At 37.4% G+C, this 13188-nt stretch overlaps 1 protein-coding gene across 8 annotated transcripts in view; it reads left to right on the forward strand.

The window, feature by feature from the left end:
• The window catches only part of fto (FTO alpha-ketoglutarate dependent dioxygenase), a 420844-nt gene that overhangs the window by 77430 nt on the left and 330226 nt on the right, over positions 1–13188 (forward strand). For all 8 annotated transcript variants that reach the window (XR_015759951.1, XM_087995912.1, XM_087995911.1 and 5 more), the window contains exon 2: positions 12723–12800. Coding sequence is in view for 6 of the 8 variants with exons in the window: in XM_087995912.1 (XP_087852038.1) it covers positions 12723–12800 (78 nt within the window). In the remaining 2 variants the exon portion in view is untranslated. The remainder of the gene's footprint in view (positions 1–12722; positions 12801–13188) is intronic.

A 13188-nucleotide genomic window follows, 5' to 3' on the forward strand; every position in this document is an offset into this window, starting at 1 on the left:
TGGGATGTGGGTGTCACTTCCTGGCCAGATGTTTTTGCCCTTCCCTAGAACTTAGGACTGAGGTGAAGAGAAATTTCTTCATACAGAGTGTGGTGAGCCATGATGACTTCAATAATAGATTTTAACATCTTCTGAATGACAGCTTTCTGTCTTGTCCTTCCTTGAATAGATGAGTTACATTCAGTATTTTCCAAACTAATGGAACCTAAATCTTGAGAGTTCCAGGAAATTAAGGCCAGAACATAGCAGCTATCACATTTACTATTTCTTTTAAGTTCATCAGAATCTATGGACCTGATCATCTATAAGTCCAAAATTTTGCTCAATACTACTTCCCAAGTGATTTTAATTTCATTGAGTTCCTCTCATGAGTTCATCTTCCTTATTGTGGATGGTAACAGGAATAGTCCATTCATTTTATTGAACCTGCCATATCATTTGAGATCAAGTCTGATCATCTCCTCCGATCCAAATTTTCAATGCATTTTTTTCACACTACCTCCATATCCCTTAATCTCATTAGTCTCCAAAGACCAATTGATTTCAGTCTTGAACTTGATGAGTGATTTTGCATCTACAATAGTCTGGGATAGAGGATTCCAATGATTCACAACCATTGGAGTGAAAAAAAACCTCTCCTTTATTTCAGTCTTAACTGGCTTGCCCCATTCCTTGAGATTGTCTTCTGTTTCTGAAGTCACCCTAGAGGAAGTATCCTATTATTGCCCTGGAAGGATTTTGTAATAAGGTGTCTTCTCAGCCTTCTAAACTCAAGAGAATAGTGATCCTGTTTTCTTAGTCTCTCTTGTAAGACAATTGTACCATCCCAGGGATTAATTTGTCACACATCTGTTGCACTCCCTCAAAAGATGAGGAGACCAAACTCTCTGCATAGTACTCCAGGTGAACTTTAACCAAAGACTCTACAACTGCAGCAAGATATCTTTCGTTCTGTACTCAAATCCCCTTTGAAATGATTGCCAACGTAGCATTTGCCTTTCTAATTGCTTGCTATACCTGCATTCCAGCTTTTTGTCAGGAAAGGACACCTCCCAACCTCTTAGTATTTTAGAAATATTCTGCCTTTTTTTTCCGATCAAAGTGAATAACTTCACATTTATTGAATTATATTCAATATTCAGCCTATCCAAGTCATATTATAACCTCCTCGCACCCTTCTCACAAGTTAGATTCATATCTAGTTTGGTGTCATCAGCAAATTTGTAAGTCTTGCAATTAGTTCCCCATTCCAAATCAATTGTATAGATTTGTCGTATAGACTTAGTAGGTGAATGGCCTTTTCTATACTGTATGATTCTATGATTGTGAACAACTATCAACTTAGCAGTGACCAATGGTAACTGGCTGCAATCATGAGAATTATCATTTATTTCTATTGTGTGTTTTCTAACTTTAAATCAATTCTTCGTACCTACTAGTATATTCTGCCCAATTCCATGCATTCCATTTTCATTTACAAAGCTCTTGTGTGGGGATCTTAAAGAAAGTCTTTTGAAAATCCTAATATATCAAATCCACTGATTCTCTTTTGCCAATGCTACATGTAAGATCATCAAAAAGCTCCCAACATGTTTGTCAAACATGATTTCCCTTTCATAAATCCATGTTGACTCTGCTGAATTTTGCCTTTTTCTCCTAAATAGTTATTACATGTTTTAATATAGGCTAAGGGCATGAAAAGAAATCTGAAAGAAAATTATTGTTGTATTTATATTCTGTTTCTTTTAAAAATGGACAATCTTGAAGGTCTCATAAAATGGCCAAGTCTGATTACATCATATTTCTCGAAGCTTCAGGACTCTGCATTATATTGACATTCCAACAAAGCTGACACAAAGAATATGGTGAAGAACCATCTGTTTCTAGCCAATTCTGGACAAAGGAAAGCATCATGACTGATTATGATAAAATGGGTGTGATTGCTCTTTCAACTACCTCATCACTTTCTTGGAACTTCATGATCCTATTGAATGGCAGACCAGGCTTCAGAGGCCAAAGGTCCTACGCTTGTTCCTAATTGTTATCGTCTTACGTAGCATAACTCTGGGGATGTAAAACTAAACTGTTTAATAATCTTCTGATAAGCCCATTGAGATGAAGTTTCTGCCTTTGTCACATTACTGATGGATCAGTCTCTGAATTTTTCATGAAGAGTGGATTGTTGAATGTTATGGCCATTGCAGTAGAGGTTACTGGTAGCTTTATAATTGTCAGATGAACAATTGGCTTCACGATCCATAGTTTTACAGATTGATTAAGATTATATTGTTCTGATTCCTTTTGACCATGAATAAATTGCAGTATTCATGATGGGAGAGAGTCCTTTCGTCATCTTGTTTCCTTTGTCTGGTTTGCAATACTTGGAGTGAGAGAGGGTTTTCATTGACATGCAGTACAGGGATGACTGGAGAATGGTTCTTCAACTGTAACCTTCACAGTTAATTCTCAAACTGAGGCTGGTGTCCACAAGAATGTTCAGTGTTACTAGCACACTCTAATAAAGTTCAAAGTGGCTTTTTAACTGCTGTTCTTTTGTATCTTCAAAGGGAAAAACATAAAATATATTTGCAGTTGGACACATAATCTATGGGGGTGGCTTGCTGTTGAGCAGGAAGTTGTCAACTTATCATTGTTTTGTTTAATCATAAAAGATCATTCTAGTCTGTTTTGACTCTGCATCCACAAGTGTGACACTCCATGGCTGTCCCTCCTGGTCAGCCACTTCATTCACATCCATAGCCATTTTTGGATGTATCAATCCTGTTATACTAAACATGTTTTGGGATTACAAGTTAAAAATGTCCACAGTACTTCGTAGTTTTGACACATGGTCATAACACCTATCCAGTCTTCCTTTATTTCCTGAGTGCATGTTGTGCGTGTATATAGAATAATGAAACAATTCACCTGAGTTCTGATGGTCTTGTAAATGAACTCAGTCTTTGATTTTATCTTTAAAGAATTTACCATAGCTTTTCACTTTTCAAACAATTGGAATCTGAAAACCAGGAAATTCAGCCTCCTCACTAAGGGATAAATAGTAGAAAGGAAGGGTTGTAAGACAATCAGTGCTTTGTTATGTTGGGTTTAAGAATAGAAAAGCAATTGTGATTTACATTCAGCCGCATTCCCTCTTTGTTTGTGACAATAAATTCTAACATTTTTCCGACTACGCTCATCAAGCTAACAGGTTTATGGTTCTCTGCTCGCCCTCTTCCTCTCTGAAATTGTTGGGTTACACTTGTTACCTTCCAGTCAGAGGGAACCTTTTCAGAAACTACAGTATTACAAAATATAACCACCCATGCATCTCTGTTGCTACTTCAACATTCATGGATGAAGCTTATATGGTCTGGGTGTTTTATCAACCCTGCATTCAGCTAATGTTTCAAGTGATACCTCTTTACTAATACTGATATCTTTTAGCTGTTTAATTACGAAAATCCTTTGATTATCTAGCATTTGTTCCATGTAATGTGAATCAAACATACACATGTAACACTTGTTATATTTAATTATTGTTACATTTCTGGGTGTTCATTATAGGAAAGATATGGAAGCATTGGAGAAAGTGATTAACAAGAATGGTTCCAGGGTTGAGAAATTTCAATGATGAGGATAGATCAAAGAAGTTGAGACTGTTCTTCTTGGAGCAAAGAAGGCTAAGTGGTGATGTATTAGAGGTTTGCAGAATCAGTGGGCTTAATAGAGTATATAGGAAGAAACTGTTCCCGCTTGTAAAATGATCAAAAACCAGATGGTACAGATTTAAAGTGATTTGCAAAAGGAGCAAGTGTGATGTGGGGGAAATAAATGGTTTCACACAGTGAATGGAATGCAGAGCCTGGGAGTTTGGTAGAGGCAAGTTGAATTAAGGCATTCAAAAAGGCATTAGATGTTTATTTAAGTAGAAGTATTGCCAGTAATAATACAAGTTTGAACAGCCAATGTAAACATAATGGGCTGAAGAGCCTCTTGCACTCCAACACTTCTCTACATGGACCTCACTACATGAATCCTAGTATCCAAGGGTCCAAACACACCTTCCAGGTAAAGCAGTGCTTTACCTGAACTTCATGCAATCTCGTCTACTACATTCACTGCTCACAATTTGGTCTCCATTTGGGAAATGAAGCATAGACTGGGTGATCGCTTTGCGGAACACCTATGTTCTATTTGCAAAAAAGACCCTGAACTTCCAGTTGCCTGTCACTTCAACACATCACCCTATTCCCTGGCCAGTGTGTCTGCTGCAGGCTTGCCGCAGTGCCCCAGTAAAGCTCAGTGCAGTGGAAGAACAGTGCCTCATTTTCTGCTTGGGTCCTTGCAGTCTTCTGGACTTTATTCAGTTCAATAACTTTAGGGCTTGAGCTCTCCTGTGTCCTTACCCCAACCTCCACACATTAGGCCTTGTTATCACAAAATCTGTTATGACACACAACTCATTGTTAGCCAATAACTGTCCCCATAAATAGCTATTCATCCTTCTAACTAGATCATTATCTACTCCAACTGTTCTTCTCTCTCTTTGGGATCTATCCACACCTATTGTTTACTCCTTACCCTCTCCCTATCTTCTGCATACTAATATTTTCCTAGTTACTATCAGTTCTGACGAAGGGTCTCTGGATGTTAACTCTGATCTCTCACCAGAGATGCTGCCAGACCAGCTGAGCTTTTCCAGCAATTTCTGTTTTTGTTTGTGCTTAATTTATGAAGAATGATTGAACCCATTAAAGTTTAAAAGAATGACAAGTTAACATATAAAATAGGAGCAGAAGTAGACCATTTGGTTCCTTGAGCCTGTTCTACTATTCGGTTCGATCATAGCCAATCTGTTTGCGTTTAGAATTTCACATTACTATTATTTTGCAGTTCCCTGTCTAGCAAGAATTTGGACACTTTCATCTTAAATTCAATGACCCCCACCTCCACCATCTTCTGAGGCAGAGAGTGTCAAAGTTGTACAAATCTTAAAGAAAAAAGATCATCTCATCTCTGTTCTGAAAAGATAACTTCAGTTCAAGCCCTAAAGTTATTGAACTGAATAAAGTCCAGAAGACTGCAAGGACCCAACTGCCCCCTAACTTTTTTATTCTACCTGCCAAAATGAGCAACTTTACATTTTCCCACATTATTACTCCCAACTGCCAGATTTTGCCCACTTACTCAGCCTATCTACTGTATATCCACTTGACACATCCCTGTCTTTTTAACAAATACTTTCCTACCTATCTGGGTGCTATCTGAAGACATAGCCACCATGCCTTCACTCTCCTCATCTAAATTTTTGATTGACTCTTAAAATTACATTTACCTTTTTTATTTGAGGCACCATTTGCTTGTTAATTCATGTGTAATTTGTAATAGTTCTGATTTATGTTAAAGTAAAAGCCATAAAAAGTAAAATCTTGTTGGTAATTTCTACATCTGGGGCTCATTCAATAAATTTGGTTACATTGGTTTACAGTCCTCCCCCCAGAGGGTTATAACGAAACTATAGTTCAATGGTCGCAGTGCAGCTTAATAATCTGATTGTTTTTACATTATCAGTTTAACACCACATTCGGTGTATATATTTATATGTCCCCTCTTGACGTTTATTTTATCTCATAAAGTGATTAGGACTTCATTGTCAACATCCTTATTACTACTTATTTCCTGAACTGTCTTCAAAATAATTAAGGAGGAATTTTAACTTTTGGATGGAAAGCCAGTCGGTCATCTGGGCTGCCCAGCTGTAATCTACAATTAAATGCCTGATCCAATTTAACAGCCAAACATCATTAACATTTTTCCAGCTAGTTGTCTGCTCAAAACAGGTGTCAGACATTCAATTCAGATTTTATGAGGTAAAAGGATTTTATTCAAAACGATATGAATAAACTTTAGTAAAAACCTTCTTTGAAAAAGCAGCCAACCTCATTTGTAGTGAGAATGATAAAATGAGGTATTGTGGCACTTTTATGACCTTAAGAAAATTTGTTGGCTTAAACTGTGGATGGATTTCTTTCAAAGATTAGGAAATAACCAAAACTGAATATATTTTAATTCAAATACTCAGCTGTTGTTTCTCAAAGTTGTATTTAAAACGTGCAGAATTAAGACTGACAATATACAAGTCCATTCACGCCATTGTTTTAGCGCAACAATGTAGGTCAATAGAGAATTTAAGCAGCACCAAATAAAAGTCAGCAAAGAATATGATCTAACTACCCTAGTACTGCTTTTGTATGAAAATGAGGCGATAAGCTCTACATCCTAAGGAATAAATACAAGTGTAATTTATGATTGAATTATTGTCAATAATCTGCTGTGTGCAGTGGAAAAATCTATCCCTGTGAGAGCTATTTGCATTTTTTAATGCATATTTATACTTTAGAAATAAAAACCTCCAACTCTGATGCGCATTCCATTGTGGTGGAGTGATTATTGTGCAATATTTGATGTCTATTTGTATATTAAATGATTGCAAAAAATACTCCATTCAATTTTTAAAATTTTTAATGAATGTTAATGGATTATGATCAAAGTAAATATGTGTTTTCTGGATTCCATGTAGTATGTAGACACCAAAATGCTGAAGAGCTAACATCAATCCAAAGGTCTCTTTTTCCATGGTAGAGTATTTCTTCTGATATTGGTTTATATTCTTAGGTATCCTACTGGCTTCTCTATTCCTGACTTTTATTATCCTATACAAGACAGGACGCATTCCCAAATTGCTAGCATCAATTGCCATTTTGAAATATCTGGAAAATCAGGGTGGCCAACACAAGGTCATTTATTAAAATAGCCTTCACTTTCTCAAATGCTTCTTGGCCATATGCTGACAATACCACTTTTGCTTGTTTCTTTAACCAGTTATTAAAGGTACTCTATCCTAATAAAATTAAACAGAAATTTCCAGTAAAATCCACACATTCCAAAACCCTCATATTTTCTCACTTAATTTTAGGACACAGAGAATTATATTAAGGCCTTCATTTTCACTATTCTTGCCCAACAGCATGGCCAAAGTAATTCATCCTTGCTTTCACAATTTCGCTTATGGCAAAATTTATCACTAGAGCAGTTAAATGTAATTGATTAAACAGGGTTTTGACCTGTCTTACAAGCTCTTTCCAAGGACTACTATAAACTACAGCATCATCTAAATACACTTGGCAGTTATGAACCTCGGCTACAAATTGAGTCATAAGCCTCTGGAATGTAGCTGGGACACTCTTTAATCCAAGTGGCATCACCAATTTGATGTAACAAAAGCAGAAATTTCTTTAACCATTGATGTTAATGGCACTTGCCAATATCCCTTCAACAGATCAATCTTAAAAAGAATGAGACATTGCCAACTCTATCAATGCAGTTGCTGACTGTGGAATTGGGTACACATCTGTTTGCAAACTGCTTTCACCTTTCGATAAGGTAAGGTGGTGGCACAGTGGTTAGCACTGCTGCCTCACAGCGCCGGAGACCCGGGTTCAATTCCCGCCTCAGGCGACTGACTGTGTGGAGTTTGCACGTTCTCCCTGTGTCTGCGTGAGTTTCCTCCGGGTGCTCCGGTTTCCTCCCAGATTCCAAAGATGTGCAGGTCAGGTGAATTGGCCATGCTAAATTGCCCGTAGTGTTAGGTAAAGGGGTAAATGTAGGGGTATGGGTGGGTTGCGCTTCGGCGGGTCGGTGTGGACTTGTTGGGCCGAAGGGCCTGTTTCCACACTGTAATGTAATCTAATCTAATCATAATCTCTAAACCATCTAAATGATCCATCTGGTTTAGGAACCAACACTTGGTGAACTCCAGTTGCTTTCAATCAAGTAGTTTATCAGCGTACATTGAATGTATTTCCACCTGAGCTTGTTTTTCTGGGCTTAGTTGATAAGGATGTTGTTTTATCGTCTTGACTCTCCTATGTGCAAATCATGTCTAGCCAATGTAGTACATCCAGGCGGTATCTCTATAGATGACCTCATACTCTCTCAGTAGTCTGATTTTTCAGTTGTTCTTCTTTAAATATGAAAAAAAAATTGTCTAACTCTCTAATTATTTCCATGTTATAGGAGGTGCACTTTCATTATCTCTGTCATTTTCCACTACTCTTACCACCTTGACACTTGTTCCTCCTTATCCTCTTCCCTGCGATAATATCTTTGAAGTACATTTATATTATATAATTGATTCGTCTTCCTAAGATGATCAATATTTATTAGATAAGTCACTTTACTAACCCTCCCAGATACTACATGTACATGACTGTAATGTTCCAGGATGCAAATGCTACATGAAGGATAGAAAGGGAGGCAAGAGAGGAGGGGGAGTGGCGTTTTTGATAAGGGATAGCATTACAGCTGTACTGAGGGAGGATATTCCTGGAAATACATCCAGGGAAGTTATTTGGATGGAATTGAGAAATAAGAAAGGGATGATCACCTTATTGGGATTGTGATATAGACCTCCTAATAGTCAGGGGAAATTGAGAAACAAATTTGTAAGGAGATCTCCACTATCTGTAAGAATAATAGGGTGGTTATGGTAGGGGATTTTAACTTTACAAACATAGACTGGGACTGCCATAGTGTTAAGGGTTTAGATGGAGCGGAATTTGTTAAGTGTGTACAAGAACATTTTCTGATTCAGAATGTGGATGTACCTACTAGAGAAGGTGCAAAACTTGACCTACTCTTGGGAAATAAGGCAGGGCAGGCGACTGAGGTGTCAGTGGGGGATCACTTTGGGGCCAGCGACCATAATTCTATTAGTTTTAAAATAGTGATAGAAAAGGATAGACCAGATCTAAAAGTTGAAGTTTTAAATTGGAGAAAGGCCAATTTTGACAGTATTGGGCAAGAACTTTCAAAAGCTGATTGGAGGCAAATATTCGCAGGTAAAGGGATGGCTGGAAAATGGGAAGCCTTCAGAAATGAGATAACGAGAATCCAGAGAAAGTATATTCCTGTTAGGGTGAAAGGAAAGGCTGGTAGGTATAGGGAATGCTGGATGACTAAAGAAATTGAGGGTTTAGTTAAGAAAAAGAAGGAAGCAAATCTCCGGTATAGACAGGATAGATCAAGTGAATCCTTTGAACAGTATAAAGGCAGTAGGAGTATACATAAAAGGGAAATCAGGAGGGCAAAAAGGAGACATGAGATAGCTTTGGCAAATAGAGTTAAGAAGAATCCAAAAGGTTTTTACAAATACATTAAGGACAAAAGTGTAACTAGGGAGAGAATTGGGTCCCTCAAAGATTAGCAAGGCAGCCTTTGTGTGGAGCCGCAGAAAATGGGGGAGATACTAAACGAGTATTTTGCATCAGTACTTACTGTGGAAAAGGATATGGAAGATATAGAATGCAGCGAAATAGATGGGGCATCTTGAAAAATGTCCATATTAGAGAGGAGGAAGTGCTGAATGTCTTGAAACGCATAAAGCTGGATAAATCCCCAGGACCTGATCAGGGTGTACCCTAGAGCTCTGTGGAAGCTAGAGAAGTGATTGCTGGCCTCTTGCTGAGATATTTGTATCATCGTTAGTCACAGGTGAGGGTTGCTTTTCAGACTGGAGACCTGTGACCAGTGGAGTGTCACAAGGATTGGTACTTGGTCCTCTACTTTTCATCATTTATGTAAATGATTTGGATGTGAGCATAAGAGGTAGAGTTAGTAAGTTTGTAGATGACACCAAAATTGGCGGTATAGTCGACAGCGAAGAAGGTTACCTCAGATTACAACAGGATCTTGATCAGATGACCCAGTGGACTGAGAATTGGCAGATGGAGTTTAATTTAGATAAATGCGAGGTGCTGCATTTTTGGGAAAACTAATCTTAGCAGGACTTATACAGTTAATGGTAAGGTCCAAGGGAGTGTTGCTGATCAAAGAGACTTTGGAGTGCAAGTTCAAAGCACATTGAAAGTGGAGTCTCAGATAAATAGGATAGTGAAGAAGGCGTTTCATATGCTTTCCTTCATTGGTCAGAGTATTGAGTATAGGAGTTGGGAGGTCATGTTGCAGCTGTACAGGATATTGGTTAGGCCACTGTTGGAATATTGCATGCAATTCTGGTCTCCTTCCTATCGGAAAGATGTTGTGAAACTTGAAAGGGTTCAGAAAAGACTTACGTGGATGTTGCCAGGGTTGGAGGATTTGAGCTATAGGGAGAGGCTGAACAGGCTGAAGCTTTTTTCCCTGGAGTGTCGGAGGCTGTAGGGTGACCTTATAGAGATTTACAAAATTATGAGGGGCATGGATAGGATAAATAGGCAAAGTCTTTTCCCTGGCTTGGGGGAGTCCAGAACTGGAGGGCATAGGTTTACTGTGAGAGGGGAAAGATATAAAAGAGACCTAAGGAGCAACGTTTTCACGCAGAGGATGGTACGTATATGGACTGAGCTGCCAGAGGAAGTGGTGGAGGCTGGTACAATTGCAACATTTAAAAGGCATTTGGATGGGTATATGCATAGGAAGGGTTTGGAGGGATATGGGTTGGGTGCTGGCAGGTGGGACTAGATTGGGTTGGGATAACGGCTCGGCATGGACGGGTTGCACCGAAGGGTCTGTTTTCGTGCTGTACATCTCTACGACTTTATGACTTTATGACTGAATTTAACTTTGAGGTTCACCTTGTAAAGCTAACAATATCAATTCTTCATCTCTCACTTGTAACACTCTAGTTGCTGAATGTTTATATGCCTATTCTCTCATTTCCATTTTCAAATTTAACTCCAGTTTACCTGCCAAATCAATCAAATTTTGTTTTGAAATTTCCTTTAAGACTGTCAGTGATGACTTTGCCATTTACAGGAAATCCTTTGTTGTTTCTACTGCCATGTGTTAAACATAGTACAGAATGTGGTGTTTTCCTTTGCTGTATTGTTTATCAATACCACATCCAAATCCTTGCCAGCTCTGTTTACAATACGTTTCCGTGATTTTAAAAAAGATCATGCGAGGACATATTTTCTGTTTTGAAAAGCTTGGGGCTGAAATAAGGAAGAGTTGTTTTAAAAAAATGTTTGAAAGTGTGGCTTCAGTTTTGAAGCCAAGCATCATGTAAACAGCTGTTGAAGAAGTAGCAATTGAAGTTCAAGTTACAGAACATTTAGAGCTGAGGTGGGTGTACTGATGTACCTTTTGTTGGCAACAAGAAGTTGATTGGTCTATGGACAAGTGACTGGTCATCAGAGACTTTTTTGATGGCCAACAATTGTGTGATGAGATCTCCGATAACTCAATAGCTTGGAGCTAGTAAAAAAGTTACAGGGAGAACGTGTTCAGTTCGTCCCCAAGTCAGCAGCCTGTTATCTGCACTTAAAACTCATATAAACATGTAGAAAACCAATTTACCTTTCCTCTAACAGTTATCGTGTGTGGTGACTTTTAACTGATAAATCAGGCTATATAAGAGAACCAGCCATTTTGTGTCTGCCACCATCTAATGGAAGCAACCGAAGGAAGATGACTAAAGCAATGCACTGGCCAGTAGAAGAGTCATAAAAGCCACCTCAACCACAATACGTAGGGACAAGTATTATTCAACTAGCTTTGCTATCCATAATATATTAAAACCTGTTTCTTTGGCTGTTTGCATGTAAGAGCAGAGTTTATAAAAGGATTAGAGTTTTAATTAGTAACATTATATGCTGATAGTTTATAATCATTTACCTGTTGCTATAATCGAATGAATGGAAATGAATAGTAACTCTTGTTCAGTACAAAAACTTGATTGCTGCTTTCTGTCAACCTAGATATGTGTGTCAGGTAATATGAGAAACTCTACATTTTTAATAACATTTTTATCTTTTGCAACAATTCTGATCCTGCATATATTCATTTAATTGGCACTACACTTGAACACAAATTACTAGATAAAATGTAATCATGCAAATAATTTAAGAATGCAATACTTGGAAAGTTAACTTTTGAAGAATACAAGGACAAACGTGGAAAGTTCAAAATCAGATGTTATTTATTATCACTAATAGACTCTCATATTGCTTTGGGTATGAAATACTGATTTTATTGTGAATATTGATGCCTCCCTCTGAAAACAATTGCTACCTTTGTTCCAAAACTTAGATCTAAAATGGTCATCCTATTTAATCTGTGATATCAGCATATAACTACTGTGATATAAAGAACACAATGAAACCTTTCATGCAATTATCACAATACAATGCCAATAACACAATAATGTTAATAATGTTTCCCTTCTAAAATTGTTTGACAGTGTGTTGTGATAAAGTTACTTTTGGAAGTGCTGTTGAGGCTGTTATAAGGGTTGTGTAGTGTGCATATTTTAAGAGTTGTTAATTTGCTTGACTGTGATTCCATCGTCACATTTTTAAGTGATAAAAATAACAAAAGTTCTTTATTGATTTTCTTCAGAAATTATTCTAAGACCATGGTCCCTGAATTGATATTCTCCTGTTGTTTGGTGCAAAAAAAATAAAAATTGAAAAATCTCTCCAATAATCCATGCTTTTAAATTAACAATATAAGGAGGTTTTAAAGGTCTGAAGATTTGTCATAATTAATGCTGCTTCATATTATCATAAATAGTTAGAAGTTTTGCAAAAGATCACTTGTAAAACATAATTTTAAATGATAATGGGAGGAAATATTGGCTGCTTAATGTTAAAAAATGATAATGCTTTGTGTCCTTTTTGTTTGAAACTAATTTCTTCTATGGTGTACTTTTCGAACAGAGACAGAAGCTGCTAAAGGAAATTGAAGACCGAAAGCTTCCATATTTAACACCTAAACATGTGGAGTTTGAACAACTGGTAAACCTGTTTTAAATGCTCATTGGTTCTGAAGCCTTGAAAGTCCGTTTAATTACTGCAAATAATTCCATCATTCCTAATAATCATACCGAGATAAAATACAAATTTGTGACTTCAAAAATCACTTCCATTTTTAATTCTAGCAAATTTAATATAATCATGAATGAAGATATGAAGTGTCCTAAATCTACAGTCTATGGGTTCTGATAGGATTTTTGCAACACAACCATAATGTTGCGAAATGAAATTCAAGGCTGAAGGGTAACCTTATAGAGGTTTACAAAATTATGAGGGGCATGGATAGGATAAATAGACAAAGTCTTTTCCCTGGGGTCAGGGAGTCCAGAACTAGAGGGCATAGGTATAGGGTGATGGGGAAAGATATAAA

The sequence above is a fragment of the Chiloscyllium plagiosum genome, unplaced genomic scaffold (assembly GCF_037043375.1).
Source record: "Chiloscyllium plagiosum isolate Xiang-an unplaced genomic scaffold, Cpla_swu_hap1 HiC_scaffold_17, whole genome shotgun sequence".
In the NCBI taxonomy this organism is placed as follows: Eukaryota; Metazoa; Chordata; class Chondrichthyes; order Orectolobiformes; family Hemiscylliidae; genus Chiloscyllium; species Chiloscyllium plagiosum.